The sequence below is a fragment of the Canis lupus genome, chromosome 16 (genome assembly GCF_048164855.1).
Source record: "Canis lupus baileyi chromosome 16, mCanLup2.hap1, whole genome shotgun sequence".
Lineage (NCBI taxonomy): Eukaryota > Metazoa > Chordata > Mammalia > Carnivora > Canidae > Canis > Canis lupus.
Window position 1 is genome coordinate 15,440,759 of NC_132853.1, and position 19,889 is coordinate 15,460,647.

The 19,889-nt window shown below is 43.7% G+C and overlaps 1 protein-coding gene across 1 annotated transcript in view; it reads left to right on the top strand.

Moving 5' to 3' along the window:
• The window catches only part of PITPNA (phosphatidylinositol transfer protein alpha), a 42,875-nt gene extending 23,526 nt beyond the window's left edge, over nucleotides 1-19,349 (top strand). The window contains exons 8-12 of the mRNA XM_072779109.1: nucleotides 823-900; nucleotides 1,052-1,162; nucleotides 1,999-2,121; nucleotides 15,615-15,682; nucleotides 16,692-19,349. Of these exons, the coding sequence (XP_072635210.1) occupies nucleotides 823-900; nucleotides 1,052-1,162; nucleotides 1,999-2,121; nucleotides 15,615-15,659 (357 nt within the window). The 3' untranslated portion in view covers nucleotides 15,660-15,682; nucleotides 16,692-19,349. The remainder of the gene's footprint in view (nucleotides 1-822; nucleotides 901-1,051; nucleotides 1,163-1,998; nucleotides 2,122-15,614; nucleotides 15,683-16,691) is intronic.
• Nucleotides 19,350-19,889: the final 540 nt, after the last annotated feature.

Below are 19,889 nucleotides of genomic sequence, written 5' to 3' on the forward strand. Positions count from 1 at the left end.
ACACATAAATCTTCTTAGCTTTGGGAAATACTTTATGACTTGTGTGTATGAGTGTGGGTGGGTGGGTGAGTGTGATGTGTTTTTTTCACTATTTTTGTTAAGTAGATATAGTAAGTTTGCTTTTCCTAAGCCCATATTAGTGCAGAAGAACAACCAAATATTAAACTTTTATTATGATTAATTCACCCACAGCATTGATTGCATTATAAATGAGTGAAATAAGGCTGACAGTAGTACATAAGAAAATAGGTTCTATACATTGGACATTTCCAGTAATGATTTTATTAAAACAAGTCAATTAAAAAAAAAAAAAAAGCCAGAGGGAGATTGGATAAGATTTCAGGCTTGACAGCCAGTTCTCATCCGGTTGTCATCTGGGGTCATGTTTTAGAATCACCTACAGAGGTTTAAAAAATCTGTGCTGCCCTTACCTGCAGATATTCTCACTCGCTGAGTTTTAGATGGAGTGGCCTAGAAATCTGTATTTTGAAAAAGCTTTCCCTAGTCATTTGAATGCTTATCCCAGGTTGAAAATCTCTGTCTTAAACAGTGGAAATACGTGCATGCTCGGACAGTCTGGTGACACTTTCATAGGTGTCAAATTGAAAACAAACCGTGGCAGAGAAAAATCACATAGCTCTCCCCTGAGGCAAATGTAAACAGTTCTATATCTTGTTTATGACATTTTCCCATATTTTCTTTATACCAGCAGCTTTAAGACTGGTATGAAGTGTACTCTGATGGAAAAATCTAATCTCGGTCTCCCTCCTTCTCTCCTTCTCTCCCTTCCTCCCCCAACTCCAATTCTACAACTTCTCTCAGGACTACAAGGCCGAGGAAGACCCAGCAAAATTTAAATCTATCAAAACTGGCCGAGGACCCTTGGGCCCAAATTGGAAGGTGCAGTTCACACCCTCACCACCAGGGGACAGGGCATAGCATGGGCAGACCTCTTCCCAGGGTGGAGGGGAATGGCTAGGGTAGGCTAAGGGAGAGCCAGAGGTTGGCCCTCTTAGTTACCTGTCTGCCTATATGTGTATCTCTAATACAGCAAGAACTTGTAAATCAGAAAGACTGCCCATACATGTGTGCATACAAACTGGTTACTGTCAAGTTCAAGTGGTGGGGCCTGCAGAACAAAGTGGAAAACTTTATACATAAGGTAAGTGACCAGGGTGAGACCTTCCCCCGTGTGTGTGTGTGTGTGTGTGTGTGTGTGTGTGTGTGTGTGTGTGTTGGGAGGGAGGGGATTTTGCCCAACAAGAGAAGATCGTACAACCCGTGTGACTTGTGTCCTACTGTGGCTGACATCAGAATATTTCAGTCTGATTTCCCAGACCCCCACTTCCCCTTTCACTTAACTATCCTACTGCTTAATGCTGTCTATCCAGGGGTACCACATGTGACAGGGAAGGAAACTGAAGCCAAAAAAAAGGAAACAGGAAGGGGCTTGCTATGACTGAACTGCAGATGAAACTTAGTCTTTCTCTCTTCTTAAAACCAAAGCAAGAGGCCCTGTGAGCCAAATTTTCCAGTGCCCTGAATCCCTGAACTGGACAGACCCAAGGCATTTTTATAGCTTTTTCTTTGATGACAGCCTCCCTCTTGAGCCATCTTTCATGGCTGCTTGCCAGTTTTAACATGGCCTCAGGCTCCAGAGACAAGAGGGAAAGTTGGCACAGTTGTTTCTGGGCCTTGGCTGAACTATGAGCTCATGGGCTGCCTGTCTGGGGAGGATTTGGGGCACAGGGGCCTAGCTGTGAGGTAGGCACCCATCCTCTCCAGGGGGTTCCCTCCTTCTTGAAGTGATACATGTTGTCGCATGAGGGCAAAAGTCACTGACTTTTGGGACTTGAGGGCTCATCCATAGAAGCCAGCTAGCACCTCTCCTCACCCCTTTAAGAAAGTGGGGTTATTGACATGGAGATCATGGGAGGGGAGCTGCAACAGTGACCTCTACCTTCTGGGTTCTAACTAGGTTCCCTCCTTTTTTTGTAGCAAGAAAGGCGTCTATTTACAAACTTCCACAGGCAGCTGTTCTGTTGGCTCGATAAGTGGGTTGACCTGACTATGGACGATATCCGAAGGATGGAAGAAGAGACGAAGAGACAGCTGGATGAGGTGAGTGGGCTCCTGGAGGAGACTGGGCTCCTGGGCTCAACTCAGTAAATCCATCATGAGGGCACCGCCTGTGGCTCTGGGAACATATCACTGTCCATGTGAATAAGGTCTAGTGCCAGGTAGTGTAGAACTATAAGGAAGAAAACTGCTGGTGCTCCTGAATTTGCAGTCTAGCTGAGGTCTTAGCATATTCAGAGAGACAAATATGGCAGTGTGTGCTGCATGCCAAATGAGTAATTGCTGCAGTGGTTCTTCGGAACTGGTGGGGTGGGGGGAGTCCCGCTGGGCTGCAGGATTGGAGGTAACCCTGGTAGGAGGCCGGCTGGCCCAATTCATGAGTACCATGCATGTCACCCACAGAGGACAGCAACAGCATTCACACAATTAACTACTCTATAAGGTTGTTTTGAGCTATTTTTAGAGTTTGGAGCCTTGGCTCTTTTGGGGGAAGGGAGAGCTTGGCATGGATCCAAGGAGGAGGGCTGTCTGCTTCATGGGAGTTGAAGGCCTAACACTTCTGCCTCATTTGGGTATGTTTCTCTGCGAGGCTCACTCTGAGGAGATCTTTAGTAAATAAGGTTCAAATACTTACTGTGTGTGAGGGCACCATTCTAAGGACTTTTTCATACACCATCTCCCATGATCCTCACCGTACCTATGAGGAGACTCCACTGTCATTGCCACCCTCAAATGAAGAGGTAGAGGCTCTGAGAGTCCCAACTCCGTGTCCAAGGTCATATAGCCTGCAGGTGCTACAGTCAGGGTAAGAGCCATAGCTCTAAATCACTTGGCTTCTTTTCCTCCCTTAAATGCCATTTGGGGCCCTCTTGCCCTCCCAGGGCTAAAAATAAGGCAGAAAGCTCTATTTCATAACTGCCACCCATTTCTCCCTCATTGTCCTGGTGGGGTTGGCCTTGGAGCCAGATGTCAGGCAGACAGTGCTTTGCGCAGCCTTGCCTAGCTCCCCAGCAGTGCCTCCGATGAGACCCAGGCCTGAGTGACCGTGGTGCCCCCACCTCACTGTGCGGGGCTTGGGCCAGGAGTTCTTCCTTCCTTAGTTCCTGTTGAAGACAGATGTGCTGGTTAGTCATCCAGCTACATTTGGCAGGGAAGTGGCAGGATTTTGGACACAATTCCTGATTCTTCTGCCAGGTATCTTGAAGAAGTGGTAATTTTTAATGTCTAGGACTCTGATGTTTCTAACTGTGTAAGAGAGAGGCCTAGGTGTTATGGTCACCCCTGTCCTGGCCCCCAAAAGAGGGAAAAAAGTTACCAAACAAAGTTGTGTAGAGACTTTGGGGTTTACCCTGAAGCCTCAGCCACCCACTGTCTGACCAAGGCCAGCCTAAAGTAATCAGGATTCATGGAAGCGGTTACAGATAGCCTCTCTATCTTTGGGTACAATTTGAATTCCTGGAGCTGGAAAAACTCCCCAGAGGAGCTACTGGATCTGCCTCCCTCAGGCCCAAAGTTTGGGAGCCCTCACCAGTAGGGAGGTCTTTTTTAACCCCCTGCCTCTCTCTGCATGTTTCTCCATTCTGTGGAGAATTGTGCCAAAAACCTAGAAGACCACTGTCCTCCAGGAAAACTGCAAATGCAGGAAACCCACTTTAGAATTGGAATTTTAGGGATCCCTGGGTGGCGCAGCGGTTTAGCGCCTGCCTTTGGCCCAGGGCGCGATCCTGGAGACCCGGGATCGAATCCCACTTCGGGCTCCCGGTGCATGGAGCCTGCTTCTCCCTCTGCCTATGTCTCTGCCTCTCTCTCTCTCTATCATAAATAAAAAAAAAAAAAAAAAAAAAAAAGAATTGGAATTTTAAATAGTTTGCAGTGGAAGAGAAAGCAAAACCAAGTTTGTGTCATTGAGGGACATCTTTTGACCCCATTAGCGGCTGTACTGGACCTTTGTGTGCTAACTATACCTCTGACTTAGTTGTCTTTTGGTTTTTTTTCCTCCTTCTAAAAGTCTTTCTATCAAAGTTTTATTTTTATAGTTTTATTTTTAATTAAAAAAAAAAAAACACTTTCTTGGAGTATGACTGACATATAGAAAGCTGCACAGGGGGATCCCTGGGTGGTGCAGCGGTTTGGCGCCTGCCTTTGGCCCAGGGCGCAATCCTGGAGGCCTGGGATCGAATCCCACGTCGGGCTCCCGGTGCATGGAGCCTGCTTCTCCCTCTGCCTGTGTCTCTGCCTCTCTCTCTCTCTTTCTCTCTGTGACTATCATAAATAAATTTTTAAAAAAATGTTAAAAAAAAAAAGAAAGCTGCACAGGGATGCTTGGGAGGCTCAGGCAGGTAAGCATCAGACTCTCAGTTTAGGCTCTCAGGTCATGATCTCTGGGTCATGGGATCAAGCCCGACATCTGGCTCTGTGCTCAACGGGGAGTCTGCTTGTCCCTTTCCCTTTCCCTCTGTCCCTGCCTCTGCTTGTGCTCTCTTTCTCTCTCTCTCAAACAAATAAAATCTTAAAAAACAAAAAACAGGGCAGCCTGGGTGGCTCAGCAGTTTAGCAATGCCTTCGGCCCAGGGCATGATCCTGAATCCCAGGATCGAGTCCCATGTCGGGCTCCCTGCATGGAGCCTGCTTTTCCCTCTGCCTATGTCTCAGACTCTCTCTCTCTCTCTCTCTGTCTCTCTCTTTTTCCTTCTGCCTATGTCTCTGCCTCTCTCTTTCTCTGTGTCTCTCATGAATAAATAAAATCTTTAAAAGAAAAATAAAGAAAGAAAAAAGAAAACTGTGCTTATTTATTTTAGAGAGTGTGTGTGTGAGCAGGGTTGGGGGCTGGCAGAAGGAGAGGGAGAGAGAGAAAATCTTAAGCAGGCTCCATGCTCAGTGAGGAACCTGATGCAGAACTGAATCTAACTACTCTGAGATCGTCACCTGAGCCGAAGCCAGAAGTTGGACGCTTAACCAACTGAACCACCCAGGCGCCCTGTGCACATATTTAAGTATACATCTTAATGAGTTTCAGATAAGTATACACCTGTGAGATCATCATGACAATCATTGCCATAAACAAAAACATTACCTCCAGAAGTATTTTTATAGTTTTCAAACTTAGACGATATCCCAGCTTGCAAGGAAGAAGCTGTCCTCCTCTGCCCTGTGCCTGGAGTCCCCCTACCCCAAAAGTAGCCCCTTGCAGTTCTCATAATTGTTTCTTTTGTTAATTACCCCTGTATTTCCAAAGAATATACTTAGGTGCTTAATTCTTCAGTTCTCCACTTTAGATATTAATGGTAGACTTATCATATGGAAGATTTAATTCCTATACCCCACCTACCACTCACATTCTCTTTTCTTTTCTCCAGTATCACAATTTGGGTTAATTTATTATTTAGTGTTATATTATGACAACTTTGTCATTCTTTTCCCCAACTGAGCGCTTAAGTCTGCTCCTGATATTCCTTCCTTTCTTGGAAAACTCTTTGATTTTTTAAGAAGTTAGCCTGAAACTAATATTACACTGTATGTTAACTAACTGGAATTTAAATAAAAACTTGGGAAGGGGCAGCCCCAGTGGCGCAGCGGTTTAGCGCCTCCTGCAGCCCAGGGCGTGATCCTGGAGACCCGAGATCGAGTCCCAAGTTGGGCTCCCTGCATGGAGCCCGCTTCTCCCTCTGCCTGTGTCTCTGCCTCTCTCTCTCTGAATGAATAAATAAATCTTAAAAAAAAAACAAAAAAATAAAAATAAAAAATAAAAAAAAAATTAAAACTTGGGAAAAGGGGATCCCTGGGTGGCTCACTGGTTTAGCGCCTGCCTTCAGCCCAGGGCGTGATTCTGGAGTCCCGTGATTGAGTCCCGCATCGGGCTCCCTGCATGGAGCCTACTTCTCCCTCTGCCTGTGTCTCTGCCTCTCTCTCTCTCTGTGTGTCTCTTATGAATAAATAAATAAATAAATAAATAAATAAATAAATAAATAAATAGGGAAAAAATAAGCTAAGAAGTTACTAATTGTCTCCTTCCCTTTTGTTAGCTTAGTTTTATGTACCTCTGTCCTTAAGTTTTGTTTTTGAGTCTTTACATCAGTGATCCAGTCTGGTTGGTGTGTGATGCACGCTGTGTAATAATGCGAGTGATGTAGTCCAGCCTCATTGATTTTGCTTCCTCTCAGTTCTAAAAACTAAGGTTCTAAATGTCCCCCTAGTTTTTTTAAAAAATATTTTATTTATTTATGGGAGAGAGTGCACAAGCGTGGGTGGGGAGGAGCAGAGGGAGAGGGAGAAGCAGGGTCCCCATTGAGCACAGAGCCCAACAGGGGGCCTGAGCTGAAATCCAGAGCCAGCCGCTCAACTGACTGAGCCACCCAGGTGCCCCAAGGTCTCCTCAGTTTTAGAAAATGTTTTATATTGCAATTTCTCTCTCTTTTTGTCATAATTTCCTCCCCTTTGTTTTCTTTGTCCTTTTTCTGGAATTTTTATTAGGAGTTAGAAGTCAGACCTCATGAATTGACTTAGTTATGGTTTCTTTCCTTTTTTGTCTGCTTTTTTTTTTTTTTTTTTTTAAGATTTTATTTTATGTATTCATGAGAGACACAGAGAGAGGGGCACAAACACAGGCAGAGGGAGAAGCAGGCTCCATGCAGGGAGCCCGATGTGGGACCCAATCCCTGGTCTCTAGGATCAGGCCCTGGGCTGAAGGAGGCGCTAAACTGCTGAGTCACCTGGGCTGCCCTTGTCTGCTTTTTGGAAGATACTTTCCAATGTTAACTTCTCTCTCATCTATTGAATTTCAAAACATTTTATGTATTTGTTTAGTCTTTAATAATTTTGTTTTCTTTGGGTTTTTTTTTTTTTAAGATTTTATTTATTTATTTGAGAGAGAAATAGAGAGCATGAGCATGGGGAGAGGAAGAAGCAGATTCCCTGCTGAGCAGAGAGCCTGACATGGGGCGCAATCCCAGGTCCCTGAGATCATGACCTGAGCTGAAGGCAGACACTTAACCTAATGCTCCACCCAGGTGCCTCAGCCAAACTTCTTTATTCTCACTTTCAAATAAGTCCCCTGTTTTCAGCTCCTCCTGCCCTCCCACCCTCTAAGATACTTGATGCTTCCAGTTCCCGAGGCTTTGGAGAACCTGCAGCACAAATAGGTCTGTCCTTCGCTCCCCTCCTCACAAGCACTTAAGTCCTGCTGCTCTGCAAATTAGTCACTACTCATCCGTCCATATTTCATCTTCCAGAATGTTGCTACCCTCTCTTATCTGCTGTTGTCTCCTCTGTTCTTGTTGTCTTTGTGTTTTTACATCTTTCACTTATTCCTTTATTATCATTGTAGTAGGGTTTAGGGGAGGAATAGCAATAAATGCGTGTTAAAATCTGTCATGATTAACTATAAATTTGCAATCAGAATTATGACCCTTATTTTTTTATTAATGCATAGTAATCTAGCGTGGGTGGATTTTTTTGTGTGTGAATTATGACTATAAGGTCACAGTCACCACTACTATAACTCTAGTCCCTTTGGGAAGGTGGGCTCACCATTCTTGGATGAGGCTCAAGGATTTGAGAAACAAGAGATCAAGAGATTAGTCCTTTGCCGTAAAAAGAAAAATGTCAGGAAATGTGTGCCTGTAGGAGAGCAGTGTCTGTTCATCTGTCTCTCTCCCTTCTTCCCTTTTTCTCCCTCTCCTTTGCTCTTGCTCTCTTAAGAGACTCATAATCTCAAAGTTGGGAAGAAGGCACCTTAAAGGTCACTTAGTCCAATTGCATGTCCAGTGTTTGAGTCCTCTCTGCAGCTTCCCCTCCAGCTTGTGCTTGATCACCTCCTCTAATGGGGAACTCACTATCTATTGAACATGGTAGTAATAAAAATATTTTTATTACTAATAGAAGCCAATACCGTATTGAGGTTTTACTGTACCCCTGTTGTGTGTGGTCAGCATTTTCTATGAATTATGTCATCAAATCATCATGTCAGCCTGTGCTGTAATATTATTTTCATTTTATAGATAAGAGAAACTGAGGCTCCAAGAAGCTGAGGATACCTTCTAGTTCAGTGAACAAGTGCCTCCTGGGCCTTTGGCCACTAACGCTATAGATAATGACCCTGGGATAAAACTCATGATTTACTGGCCTCTAGAACATTTGCTTAAAAACACCAGAGATACATGTGTCAGAGTACATGAATAAAATTCTGCAGCATTTTCTTCCCAGCCTTCCCTTGTGGAGCTTCCTTCTCATCCCTGTTGGCTCCATGATTCCTCTGGTCCTTCCATAGCCCATTCCTTCGGGATGTAGCTGAGAGGCTGCATGACCCCCTTGCTCTGCTGGCCAACCTTGGGGGCTGTCTCTGAGCCTCCTTGTCATCAGTCTCCCTGTCCATATGCTTGCATGTCAGTGTGCCTGTCTTTCCTCATCTCCTGAATCTTGATATAGAAGTCCCTTGCTCCATCCTATGGCTTTCTGACAGATGGATGATGTATCACCACCATTGTTAGATTTTGAGTCTCAAACTCTGAACTGGTTACCCAGAGACTGTGTAAGTGTCCCTGTGCTATGAAATGCCTGGAAGGACACTATTCCCCAAAGTTTCCAGTTTGTGATTGGGGTAGATAGAAGTTTGGAGAATTAAGCTGATAAAGAGAAACCACTCAGTGCCAGGCCACAGGAGAGCAGAGAGTGAGATTCCAGTAGCACATGCAGAGGGCAGAGCTAGCTCAGTCTCTTGAGGCTGAGGGATCCCTGTATTTGGAGGGTGATGTTGTTTTGTGGATTCTAAATTCTCCTTCATCTGCTCAACAGTGACTAACCCCAGGGCAGATCACCTGGAACATTAGCCAACGCCTTGAAATATGGAAGTAACTTTATTTTCTTTTTAGGTACAGTATCATTTTTCAATATTAAGGTAATATATAAACATTAAACTTTTTTTTTTTTTTTTTTTTTTTTTTTTAGTAGTGAAAAGCAGAAAGAAATCACTTGTACTCTGAGTGTTTAAAACAACCTCTAGGGGCACCTGGGTTGCTCAGACGGTTGAGCGTCTGACTCTTGGCATTCAACTCAGGTTTCGTGGTCTCAGGGTCATGGGATTGAGCCCCAGCATCAGGCTCTTTGTTCAACACAGTCTGCTTGAGATTCTGTCCCTCTGCTTCTGCCTCTCCCCCTACTTGATGGTGCACACGCGTTCTCTCTCTCTCAAATAAAATACATAAATAAAACCTTTAAAGACAAGCTCTAAAACATTTTTAAGTCTTTCTACACACTTTTATTTTACTTAGTTATGGTCATACTATATGGGCCAAATGTATATCCTACTTTTTCCTCTAAACAAATATATAAGATCATAACAAATACAAAGTTTCCCACTGAAAGAGTTTCTTCAGATACATGTTTCTGACTACAGTATACATATTGCTCTGTATTCTTTCATTGCCCTATAATGGATTTTCCTTCATGTTTCCAGGTGCTCACTGCTACAAATAATGCTGTAATGAAAATTTTTGTGCACTCAGTTTTTGGGATTACTATTTGGATTTGGATTAAGATTATTTCCTTAGAATAAATTCCACAAGTGGAATTAGAGAATTTAAGACTCTTATTATTTATTACCAAATTTCTTTTCCAAAGGGCTTTTTAAGGAGGTTCTAAAAACAATTCTGCATGTGACTCATATCTGTTCCTTCAGGAATGTTTGGTCTGTGGTTGCTTTTCAGTGCCTTAAACTGATTTTTTTTTTACTAGCTTTATTTTTTTTTGAACTTTTTATTTTGAAATGATTGTAAGATTTACATGGAATTATAAGAAATAATGCACAGAGATCCACTTCTCCCAATGGCAAACATATTGCTAAACTAACAGCATCATTACCGGGATAATGACATTGATACTTTTACTAGGTGTTTTTTTTTTTTTTTTTTTTTAAGATTTTATTTATTTATTTGTGAGAGACAGAGATAAGCAGAGACATAGGCAGAGGGAGAAGCAGGCCTCCTGTGGGGAACCCGATGTGGGACTCAGTCCCAGGACCCTGGGATCATGCCCTGAACTGAAGGCTGATGCTCAACCGCTGAGCCACCCAGGTGCCCCACTAGTTTGTTTTTGTTTTTGTTTTAATCAAAGGACTATTTCATACTTAATAATAAAAACAATGTTCGAAAGCTATAGAAAAATAGGGGCACTTGGCTGGCTTATTTACTAGAGCATGCAACTCTTGATCTTGGGGTTGTGAGTTTGAGCTCCATGTTGGGTGTAGAGATTTCTTTAAAAACAATAAAATATTTTTAAAAAAATAAACAAAATCCTTAAAAAATATATAGAAAAGCAAAAAAATGGAAGTCCATGTAAATAAATAAAACTAGTTGAATAAAAGTCCCTTTCTTCCAACCCCTGGCCTTATTCCCTAGAGAAAATCAGCAAAAAACAAACAAACCAAGATTAGAGTTTCTATTTTCATATTCCTTGACTATATGTATATACATAGCCTGCAGTAGCTTGATCTGAGGAACAAACATCAGATAAAATCTCATGGTGTCATATAGGCCCCAGGAAATAGGAAATAAGCATTCTTAGAATATTTCATGATAAGAATGAAATAATGTATTTTTATTTCAGTGGCAACCTCTGAAGTGACCTTGTCTCTGTGAGTAGGGGAAGCTATTAGCTTCCCTGATAGGAAGTTGTATCTTAAGCAGTAGCAAACGGGACCTGGCTTTGGGCTAGTAAATTAAAACAAGGCAGTAAGCTTTTATAGTATACATGGATCTGGTTGAGGCCCAAGGAGCTTTGCTTCCCTATATTAAATCTCAGCTTCTCTGAAATTAAAAGTTTATGTGAATGGTCATTTTTCTCTATGATATTTTTTAAAATGTATTTATTTATTCACTCATTCATGAGAGACACAGAGAAAGAGGCAGAGATACAGGCAGAGGGAGAAGCGGGCTCCCTATAGGGAGCCTGAGGCAGGACTCAATCCCAGGACCCTGGAATCACGCCCTGAGCCAAAGGCAGATGCTCAACAACTGAGCCACCCGGGCATCCCTGTGAATGGTTCATTAACAAGCAAACATTTAATGAGCACATTTTTGTATTTTAAAAAAAATATATTTTGAGCCTAGATACAGAAACAACCTAAGTGTCCATCAATAGATAAATGGATAAAGAAGATGGGGTGTGTGTTATGGTGTATCAGCCATAAAAAAGAATGAAATCTTATACTATGACAGTATGGATGGACCCTAAAAGGTGTGATACTAAGTGAAATAAGTCAGAAAAAGACAAATACCATATAATCTCACTTATATCTGAAATCTAAAAGACAAAACAAATGAACAAACAAATGAGAAACAGAAACAGACTCATAAATACAGAGAACAAACTGGTGGTTCTCAGAGAGGAGGTGGGAAAGGGGTGGGTGAAATAAGTGAAGGGGATTACGATGTATGAACTTTCAGTTATATAAAAAAAAAAAAAAGCACCAGGGATGCCTGGATGGCTCAGTGGTTAAGCATCTGCCTTCGGCTCAGGGTGTGATCCTGGAGTCCCGGGATCGAGTCCCACATCGGGCTCCCTGCAAGGAGCCTGCTTCTCCCTCTGCCTATGTCTCTGCCTCTCTTTCTCTGTGTCTCTCATGAATTGAAAAAAAAATAAAATCTTAAAAAAAAGTAAAACAAGTCACAGGATGAAAAGTACAGCTCAGGGAATAACAGTCAACAGTAGTGTAATAACTCTGTATGGTGACTGGATGCAACTACACTTATGCGGCGAGGATTTCCTAACGTTTCTAATTATCAAATCACTACATGTACATTGAAACTGACTTAATGTTGCACATCAGCTGTACTTCAATTTTTTTAAAATATTTTTTTAAATTTTTTATTTATTTATGATAGTCACACTGAGAGAGAGAGGCAGACACACAGGCAGAGAGAGAAGCAGGCTCCATGCATCGGGAGCCCGACGTGGGATTCGATCCCGGGTCTCCAAGATCGCGCCCTGGGCCAAAGGCAGGCGCCAAACCGCTGCACCACCCAGGGATCCCTGTACTTCAATTTTTTAAAAAAATTTCTTCTGAAAAGAATTTCAAACCTACAGAAAACAGGAATACAAAAATTCCTAGATACATCTTGGTCCAGAGATCCCATTCCCCTGAAGCAGAGGATAGAGCTCAAGAGCCCCACACTATACCCTTCAGTGTCTCAATCTGGCTCAATGCCTGTTTTCCTGGTGCTTGATGCTTTTGAAGGTTAAAGGCAAGTTATTCTGTAGAATGTCTTTCAGTTTGGGTTTGTCCAGTGATTCTGTGTGATTAGATCCAGTTTATATATGTTAGGCCAGAATGTTGCAGATATTTGGTATCCTTTCATTGTATTCCAGCGGTCTTTCTGTCCAGTTACTGGTGAGGTTACCTCTGCCCACCTGAGGCACAACAGAGTATCACAGGCTCATCTTTGTCTTTCCATGACAGAGCCCCAGGACCAGCTATATTTCTAAGGAGCCTTGGCTCCTTTCAATGAAGGATGCAAGGTGTATTCCTGACTGTTGGGGTGCTGCTGCTCCCAGGCCTTCTCATAGGCAGAGTTGGGGTACTTTTACATCTATGGTTATTTGTCCCTCTGTCTTGCATACTATGTTCACACAAATACTTCCAATTCCAACCTAGCATTACAAGGTAAATGTTTTGTCTTTTTAAAAATATGACAGTGCAGGGGGAGCCTGGCTGCCTCAGTTTGAGTGTGTGACTCTTGATCTCAGGGTTCTGAGTTTGAGTCCCACGTTGGGTATACACATTGCTTTCAAATAAAATATTTAAAATAAAGAGGGACCTGGGTGGTTCAGTGGTTGAACATCTGCCTTTGGCTCAGGTTGTGATCCCACGGTCCTGGGATTGAGTTCTGTATCAGGCTTCCCACAGGGAGCCTGCTTTTCCTTCTGCCTATGACTCTGCCTCTCTCTGTGCATCTCTCATGAATAAATAAATAAACTTTTAAAAATAAAAAATTTCTTTAAAAATAAAAAAATAAAGAAAAATAAAGAAAATTAAAATAGGACAATGCCTTTATCCTTAACAGATCTGTCACATTGAAAAATCTTGAATTTGTTAAACTCCTGTAAAGTAATATATTAATGGACATTAATTAATAACTGAAATTAGAGGAAAAATAAAAATCAAAAGTTATGGGATCCCTGGGTGGCGCAGCGGTTTGGCGCCTGCCTTTGGCCCAGGGCGCAATCCTGGAGATCCGGGATCGAATCCCACATCGGGCTCCCGGTGCATGGAGCCTGCTTCTCCCTCTGCATCTCCCTCTCTCTCTCTCTCTCTCTGTGACTATCATAAATAAATAAAAATTAAAAAAAAAAAAAATCAAAAGTTATCATTCGTGGGGTGCCTAGCTGGCTCAATTGGAGGAACGTGCAACTCTTGATCTCAGGGTTGTGAGTTCGAGCCCCACATTGAGGGTAGAGATGACTTAGTGAATTTTTTAAAAACTTAAAGATATTCATGAAAGTGAGTTTAGATCTACAGGTGGAGCTAGGAATGAGCACATACTGGCTTGGTGTCAGCAAATAGACCTTCCTGTTGGACACAGTGGATCTTTGCTGGGGATGAGGAAAAGTGAGGCTTATAAGACTGATTTTATTGGGACACCTGGGTGGCTCAGCCGTTGAGTGTCTGCTTTGGCTCAGGGCGTGAACCTGAGGTCTGGGGATTGAATCCCACATTGGGCTCCCTGCAAGGAACCTGCTTCTCCCTCTGCCCTTGTCTCTGTCTTCTCTGTCTCTCATGAATATATAAATAAAATCTTAAAAAAAAAACAAAAACTGATTTTATGACTCAATGTCTGTCTGTCTCCTATAGATTCTGACCTATCAGATCTGAGGCCCAAGAATCTACAAGTAGCTTGGGCAATTATTTTGCTCAAGTAGGAAACTCTGGCCTAAAAGACCAAGCTAAGATATTTGATGTAATTCTGATAAAAGCTGTCAATAGGGAGAGAATATGGGAACCTCTGGGGAGGAGCAGGAGAATTTTTTTTTTTTTTTTTACCATGCCCAGGTTCCACACGGACTCACTGATTATAATAGTTGGGGGGGAAACAGGGAGTGTGAACAATGAACAGGAGTTTGAAATATGGCGGGAAGAGTATTTTGAAAATATTTCCTAGTGGAGAACTACTGCTTCTGAGGTAGAATCTCTGCAAAATGGGGAAATATTAAAGTTTTAGTGACCAAAACAGAACTCTGAGGAGGAAGGTGGCGTAGAAGTCCAGGTTCTTCAGAGCTTGTGGGACACACACATCCCCTCTGCTGCAGGATGTTGCAGAAACAGCACATAAACATGGCCTGAGTGCATACTCCATGCCAAGCACTCAGCTTTGCTAAGTACTCTCCACAAATATCTTTATTTAATCATCAACAACCACTTACATAGGTACTTTTATTGTCTCTGTTTTATTATTATACAGACTGAGGCTTAGAGTGCAGTGAAGTCACTTGCTCAGGGTCACACACTTTGTCATGGCACCAGAATACAGTCCAGGGAGTTTGATTCCAGAGGTCATTCCCTGAGGTGCTTAAAATTTGTTGAATGAAGAAAGAATGAAAGTCGAGCAGAAAAACTCATGCATAGTGACGAAATATCTAATGGGAAGTTAAAATACACATTATAGGCATTCTGCAAACAGAATGGAACTTTCAAATTGGAAAGGACTTGAGAGAGATCACTTCCACGGTATCCCCACAAGTTGTGTCCACTTTTGCTTGGAAGGTGCAGTTGACAGGGGCCACTCAGGGCTTCCAGAGAAGACCCCATCCTGTTTTCTAGCAGCCTCGCACTTCTGCTAAGCTGAGATCTACGCCCCCTGCACTTTCAGCCCCTTCCTTCTTGTGCCACCCTCTGCCCACCTGATTGACTGCGGAGCCTCTCAGTAGAGCCCAGGAAAGGGAATCGCTGTTCCTGCCGCCTGGACCACTTCTCCCCAATGCTCTCTCTGGAAAGCCACAGGACTTTCCCCCACTTCTTTGGGTCTCTACTCAACCTCAGTTATCAGAGAGGCTTTCTCCACAGCCCATTTCCCCAGGGTCATTCTCCATCTCAGCAGTCCTCAGCCCTACCTGACATATACTTGTTTGTTCTCCCCTGCTTCACCCCAGAGTGTTAAGCACCAGAAGGAGAGACCTGGTCTGTTTTGGTTCACTGCCAAATTCTCAGGCCTGAAGCAGTTTTGTGCAGTTCCTAGCACAAAAGAGTTGCTTCATAGGTATTTGTTGAATGAATGAATGAATGAATGAATGAAGAGAGGAGCTTAAGAGCCGCACCCCAGCACTGGGATGCAGGGAGAGGAACAGAAATCATGGACGGTGGAACCAGTGACATGGAGCTATAAATGGCATGGCTTTGGCTATGTGCAGAATTCTACTCTTCTGATTTGCTTTGTGCACAAAAAATGCTCCACCCTCTTTAAGGACTGAAGAGAAGGCAGAATGTATTTGTGTTGGAGTTCCATCAGCAGTGAGAGCCTTCAGTTTTTCCTGGTTTTTTTCTGTTCCAGATGAGACAAAAGGACCCAGTGAAAGGAATGACTGCGGATGACTAAAGGCACCCCTCCCCTTCTGCACTGTATGTACTGAATCTGTCCCTTTGCATCTCCTTTGACGTAAAAATTTGTTTGGGTCCTCAGGGCCTTAGCAACTCACTATGGAGTCAGGAAACTCGCTTCCTTCCTCGTCCTATCCTCCATTAATAGTGAGGACTGCCATACTAAACAGCTCTTAGGCTTCCATTGAAAGATGTTGTGACTATTAGAACATTTCAGGGACATGTGATTTTAGAATGAACTGCCCAGACACATAGACTCAGTGGTGAGAAGTGGGGCTGGGTTAGGGCAGTAGACACAGAACTGAAGCTTAACTGCAACTAATTCTTCCTCTCGTAACCAGAGCCATTTCAGGTTGAAGTTGGCATTCAGGGTACTCCCTATAGCCCTGTGCCAGAGCTAGTTCCTGGCTCCCAGCTGCCAGCATTCGCTGCCCTGCCCTTGGAAATTCTGCTGGCCAGACAGCTTTTCCTAGGGTTCATCATTGTGTCTCGTGCTTCACTGCCTTCCTCTTTAAAGCTCCTGATCCCGTACTAAGTAGGTATCCTCATCAGAGGCAGCGTCTTTCAGACATTGTTCCTGTTTCATGCTGCCACTCTTTTACAAGCCCCATCCTTCTCTTAGCTCTCAGTACCCTGCCTACCTCTAGGCTTGCTGGTATTCCAGCAGCTCACAGTGGGCTGGGTCATGGAATTAAAAACTTGGCCCTAATTCCTATTAAGCTCTGAGAGAAAATTTTTTTATCAAGTAAAATCTCGTGGTCCTCTAATACTAAGGAGCTGAGGAGGCCTGGGGTCCTACCGGCAGTAATGCAAACCTCGGCCCGCTCTCCTTGCCTCTTATGCTTGAGAAATTCTGGGAGATAAGGCAGAATTAACTGGATTGCTGCAATGCCACCGGCTTGGACCTTGTTTCCTCCCCTGACCCCCAAATGGCATCTTTCCGCCTTTTGAAATTCCTCCATCAATGATGATTTATAGTGTGTTTCTATTTTCCTCTGTTGCTTCCTTAATAATTGTATTTTTCTTCTAGTTTTGCAAGACAGTGGTCAACAGGAAGGCCCAGCAGCTCCACCCTCCCGAGTGACAGGCCATCTTCGGACGCAGCCTTTCTGTGCCCATTCTTCAGGCAACTTTCGATCCCTTACTGTAGCTAATTCTAGATGCCCTGTAATATTGTGAACAAATAGACCGTCTGGTATTATGAAGCCCGTGTGTGCAGGAGCCTGCTCCTCTGAGATGTATGGCGTGTAGGTTGCTGTATTTACAGCTCCTCCCTCTCCAACCATTTTGTTCTCAACCCATTTCTGTGTGTCCCCCCACCCCCAGCACCCCTTCCTTTATTCCCAAGTGACATTTTTAGTCTTTCAAAATAGCTGCCTTTTGTGATGTGGTGATTTAAATGATTTAAGTTCATTTGTTTTCAACCTTGGGATAAACTGAGGTATTTTGCTTCATGGACAGATCTTTGCAATTTTGAGTGCTCACCTGGGGAGAGATGAGTTAGAAATACAGTTTTTTCCTCCAGTTCCACAGAACAGCAGTGTGGCTTCATAACTCTGATCTCTGCTCTCAGTAACCCATTGTTAATGAGCCGTAGGCACCAAGGAGGTGCCTAGTACCCAGGGCCAGCCAGTCTGTTTTAAAAATTTAACAAATACAGATAACCCCTGCCCCAGGCATTGCATCTCTGGTCACTAGTCTTATGGAGACACCTGTGGTTTCTTGGCCCTCCTGTTGCCCACTCTGTCTGAACCTTGCAGAGTCCACAGTAGGCCTGGGTCAGTTCTCCATCTGGAGAGACCTGTCCAGTGTGGCCCTTAGAGTTGAGTCAGCCCCATATGTACTAATTAGTCTGCCCCTCCTCTCCCCCACCCACCACTGGAGGAGCTCTATATGTCCATGCTCCTCTTCCCTTTTGGGCTGGTGCTGTCACTCAGCAATAATCCTCTTTTCTGTGTGCTTTCTTAGATTCCTGTCCTCTGCCTTTGAGGCCGGTTAGGACACAAGGGTCCTGATCTTTTCATGCTGCACAAAATGAGCATGCAAAAAGCTTTTCCCCAGCAGAACATGTTCCCCTTGTCTCCAGTTGCTGGAAAGGAATTTGGGGATCAGGAACTCAGCTCATCCCACCCCCATGCTGAGTTCTGTCCTGGACAATCAAAAGTCAGAAGCAAGCAGCTATCATAGTCTAGAACTCTACCAAAGGAGGCCTGTGAAAAAGTCCAGACTCCAGGGGAGGTAGAAGCTACTCAGTGTTTCACAGTTGTGTACAAGTTGGCAGAACCCAAGTATGCCTTCCCAGCAGAAAAATCAGAGATAACTCCGGTGTCACCTGACATTTCCCAAGCCTTGTGAAGTATGTTAGCCCAGTGTGTTGTGATCCAAGCCCATTCTAGTCTTCGTGCAGTGGCTGGTTAAGAGACCAAATCTGTGTTGAGGGAGCGAGAAGTAGGATGGGACCATTTATCCTTATGTTGTTGTCAGTTTGTTTTGCCTTACTGATTTCTAAGTGCAATAAGGGAGTGTTTCATAGGATGGCACCTGTGGCATCCTAATGGATGCTTCCCTGTGACCCTCTTGGGGCAACAGTGGACAGACTCAGACCCCTCAGTGTGGTCATCTCCTACCTTCATTGAGTCCTCTTTGGGACTAGGAAATGTCCTGTTACACCTTCCTTCCAGTCTCCTCACCTTGCAGGGCCTATAGTAATGGATCTGGGGCAGTTCAGTTGGTTCTTAGGATTCCCAGCTGCTGGTAGCATCTATTTGGGAAAGTGAAGCATTCCTATTGGAGAAAAATGTAAATGTTTTCCTACAAGCTCTCTATTAGGTATAATTATATTTGTGCTTAAAGTGTTCCCTTCTTCATTCATCAACTAAGTTCAAAGGGGGATAACCTGGGAGAAATGAACTGTGATGTTCTAACCAGTTATGTGGTTTGAGGGTCAGCAAGTGTTAAGTCTCCTTGCTTCAGCTGTTCTCTGAGATCCACACATACCACTCCAACTCTGGTGGGGGCTTGCTTTTTATCTGGCTTTTCTCTGGCTTCTCCCATCTCCATCTGTTGCCCCAGTTTGAAAGCATCCACATGAGCAGAGCTAGAATTTCCTGAGGTCAGCTGGATCTGGGGCTCCAGCCCACAGGAACATAAGAAGGGGTATCCCTGGTCTCTTCTATCCCCACGGATAATATTGCTGCTGAGCAACAGTGTTGGCTTCTTTTAAGTATCCCCCTTACCTTCTCACCCACATCCTGACTAGCACTGACTAGCACCCAGAGAGGTTTATGATGAAAGGCTCAACTCCAGGGGTAGTACTTGAGGTCGTGCTATGCCCCTTCAGACCAGCTGCTTCCATCAGATTTCCAGTGTCGGAGTCGCAGTTTGAAGCAGCAGCGCCTCTGTAAGGGGTAAGGAGGGGCGGTGCTGGGGTCTGGCCTTCTCAGAGAGAGGTCAGGGACAGGGCCAGTATTGTGGGCATGTGTATATCTTCCCAAGTTCTCTTACAGTCCCTGCCGGGACTCCCTGACTTATTTTGGTTGGTTCCTAGTGCTACTTCTTTTACAAAATACACTTTGTAGAACTGATTAGATTACCTTGTTAATTTAATGTGAGTTCGTGCCTTTTTGTCTCAATCTTCCAAAACAGGTATATTGGGGGAAAAAGCAGTCTAATAAAATCCTAGACAGAGCTTTCTGGAGTCCAGCTTATTGGTGATGTCCTTATGTCCGTTTTACAACTTAGATATCCTCAAAGTCTTGCTGCTGTCCTCCATTTTACCAGAATTAGGAAAAAGTAGAACATATCTCCCCAAATTTTTTTACAGGTCAGTTTCTATAAATTAAAACATCCCCTTGTCGTTTTACTTATGCAGACATCCATATCTGAAAGGAATTCGGCCATTTTCTATTGGCAGATTTCCTTTTTGCTTTTGTCTCCCCTAGTCTTCACATCTCCCTCTTTTTTGCTATCCTACCAAGCAAAACATTTATTTAAAAGAGTTCTTACCCTGGCTTCCAGGTCTGTGAACCTCATTAAAACTTGTTTGTAAAACTGTGTGTGCATTTTTCGAGGGAGAGTCATGGCTCTCATCAGATCCCCAAAGGATCCCATGCACCGCCCTCCCCACCCCACAAAAAGATTAAGAACCAGTTATTTGAAGAAAATCTTAGTTAACCTGTGGCAAAGTAATCTTCACTTCTATTCATCAAATAGAGGCAGTGATTTATTT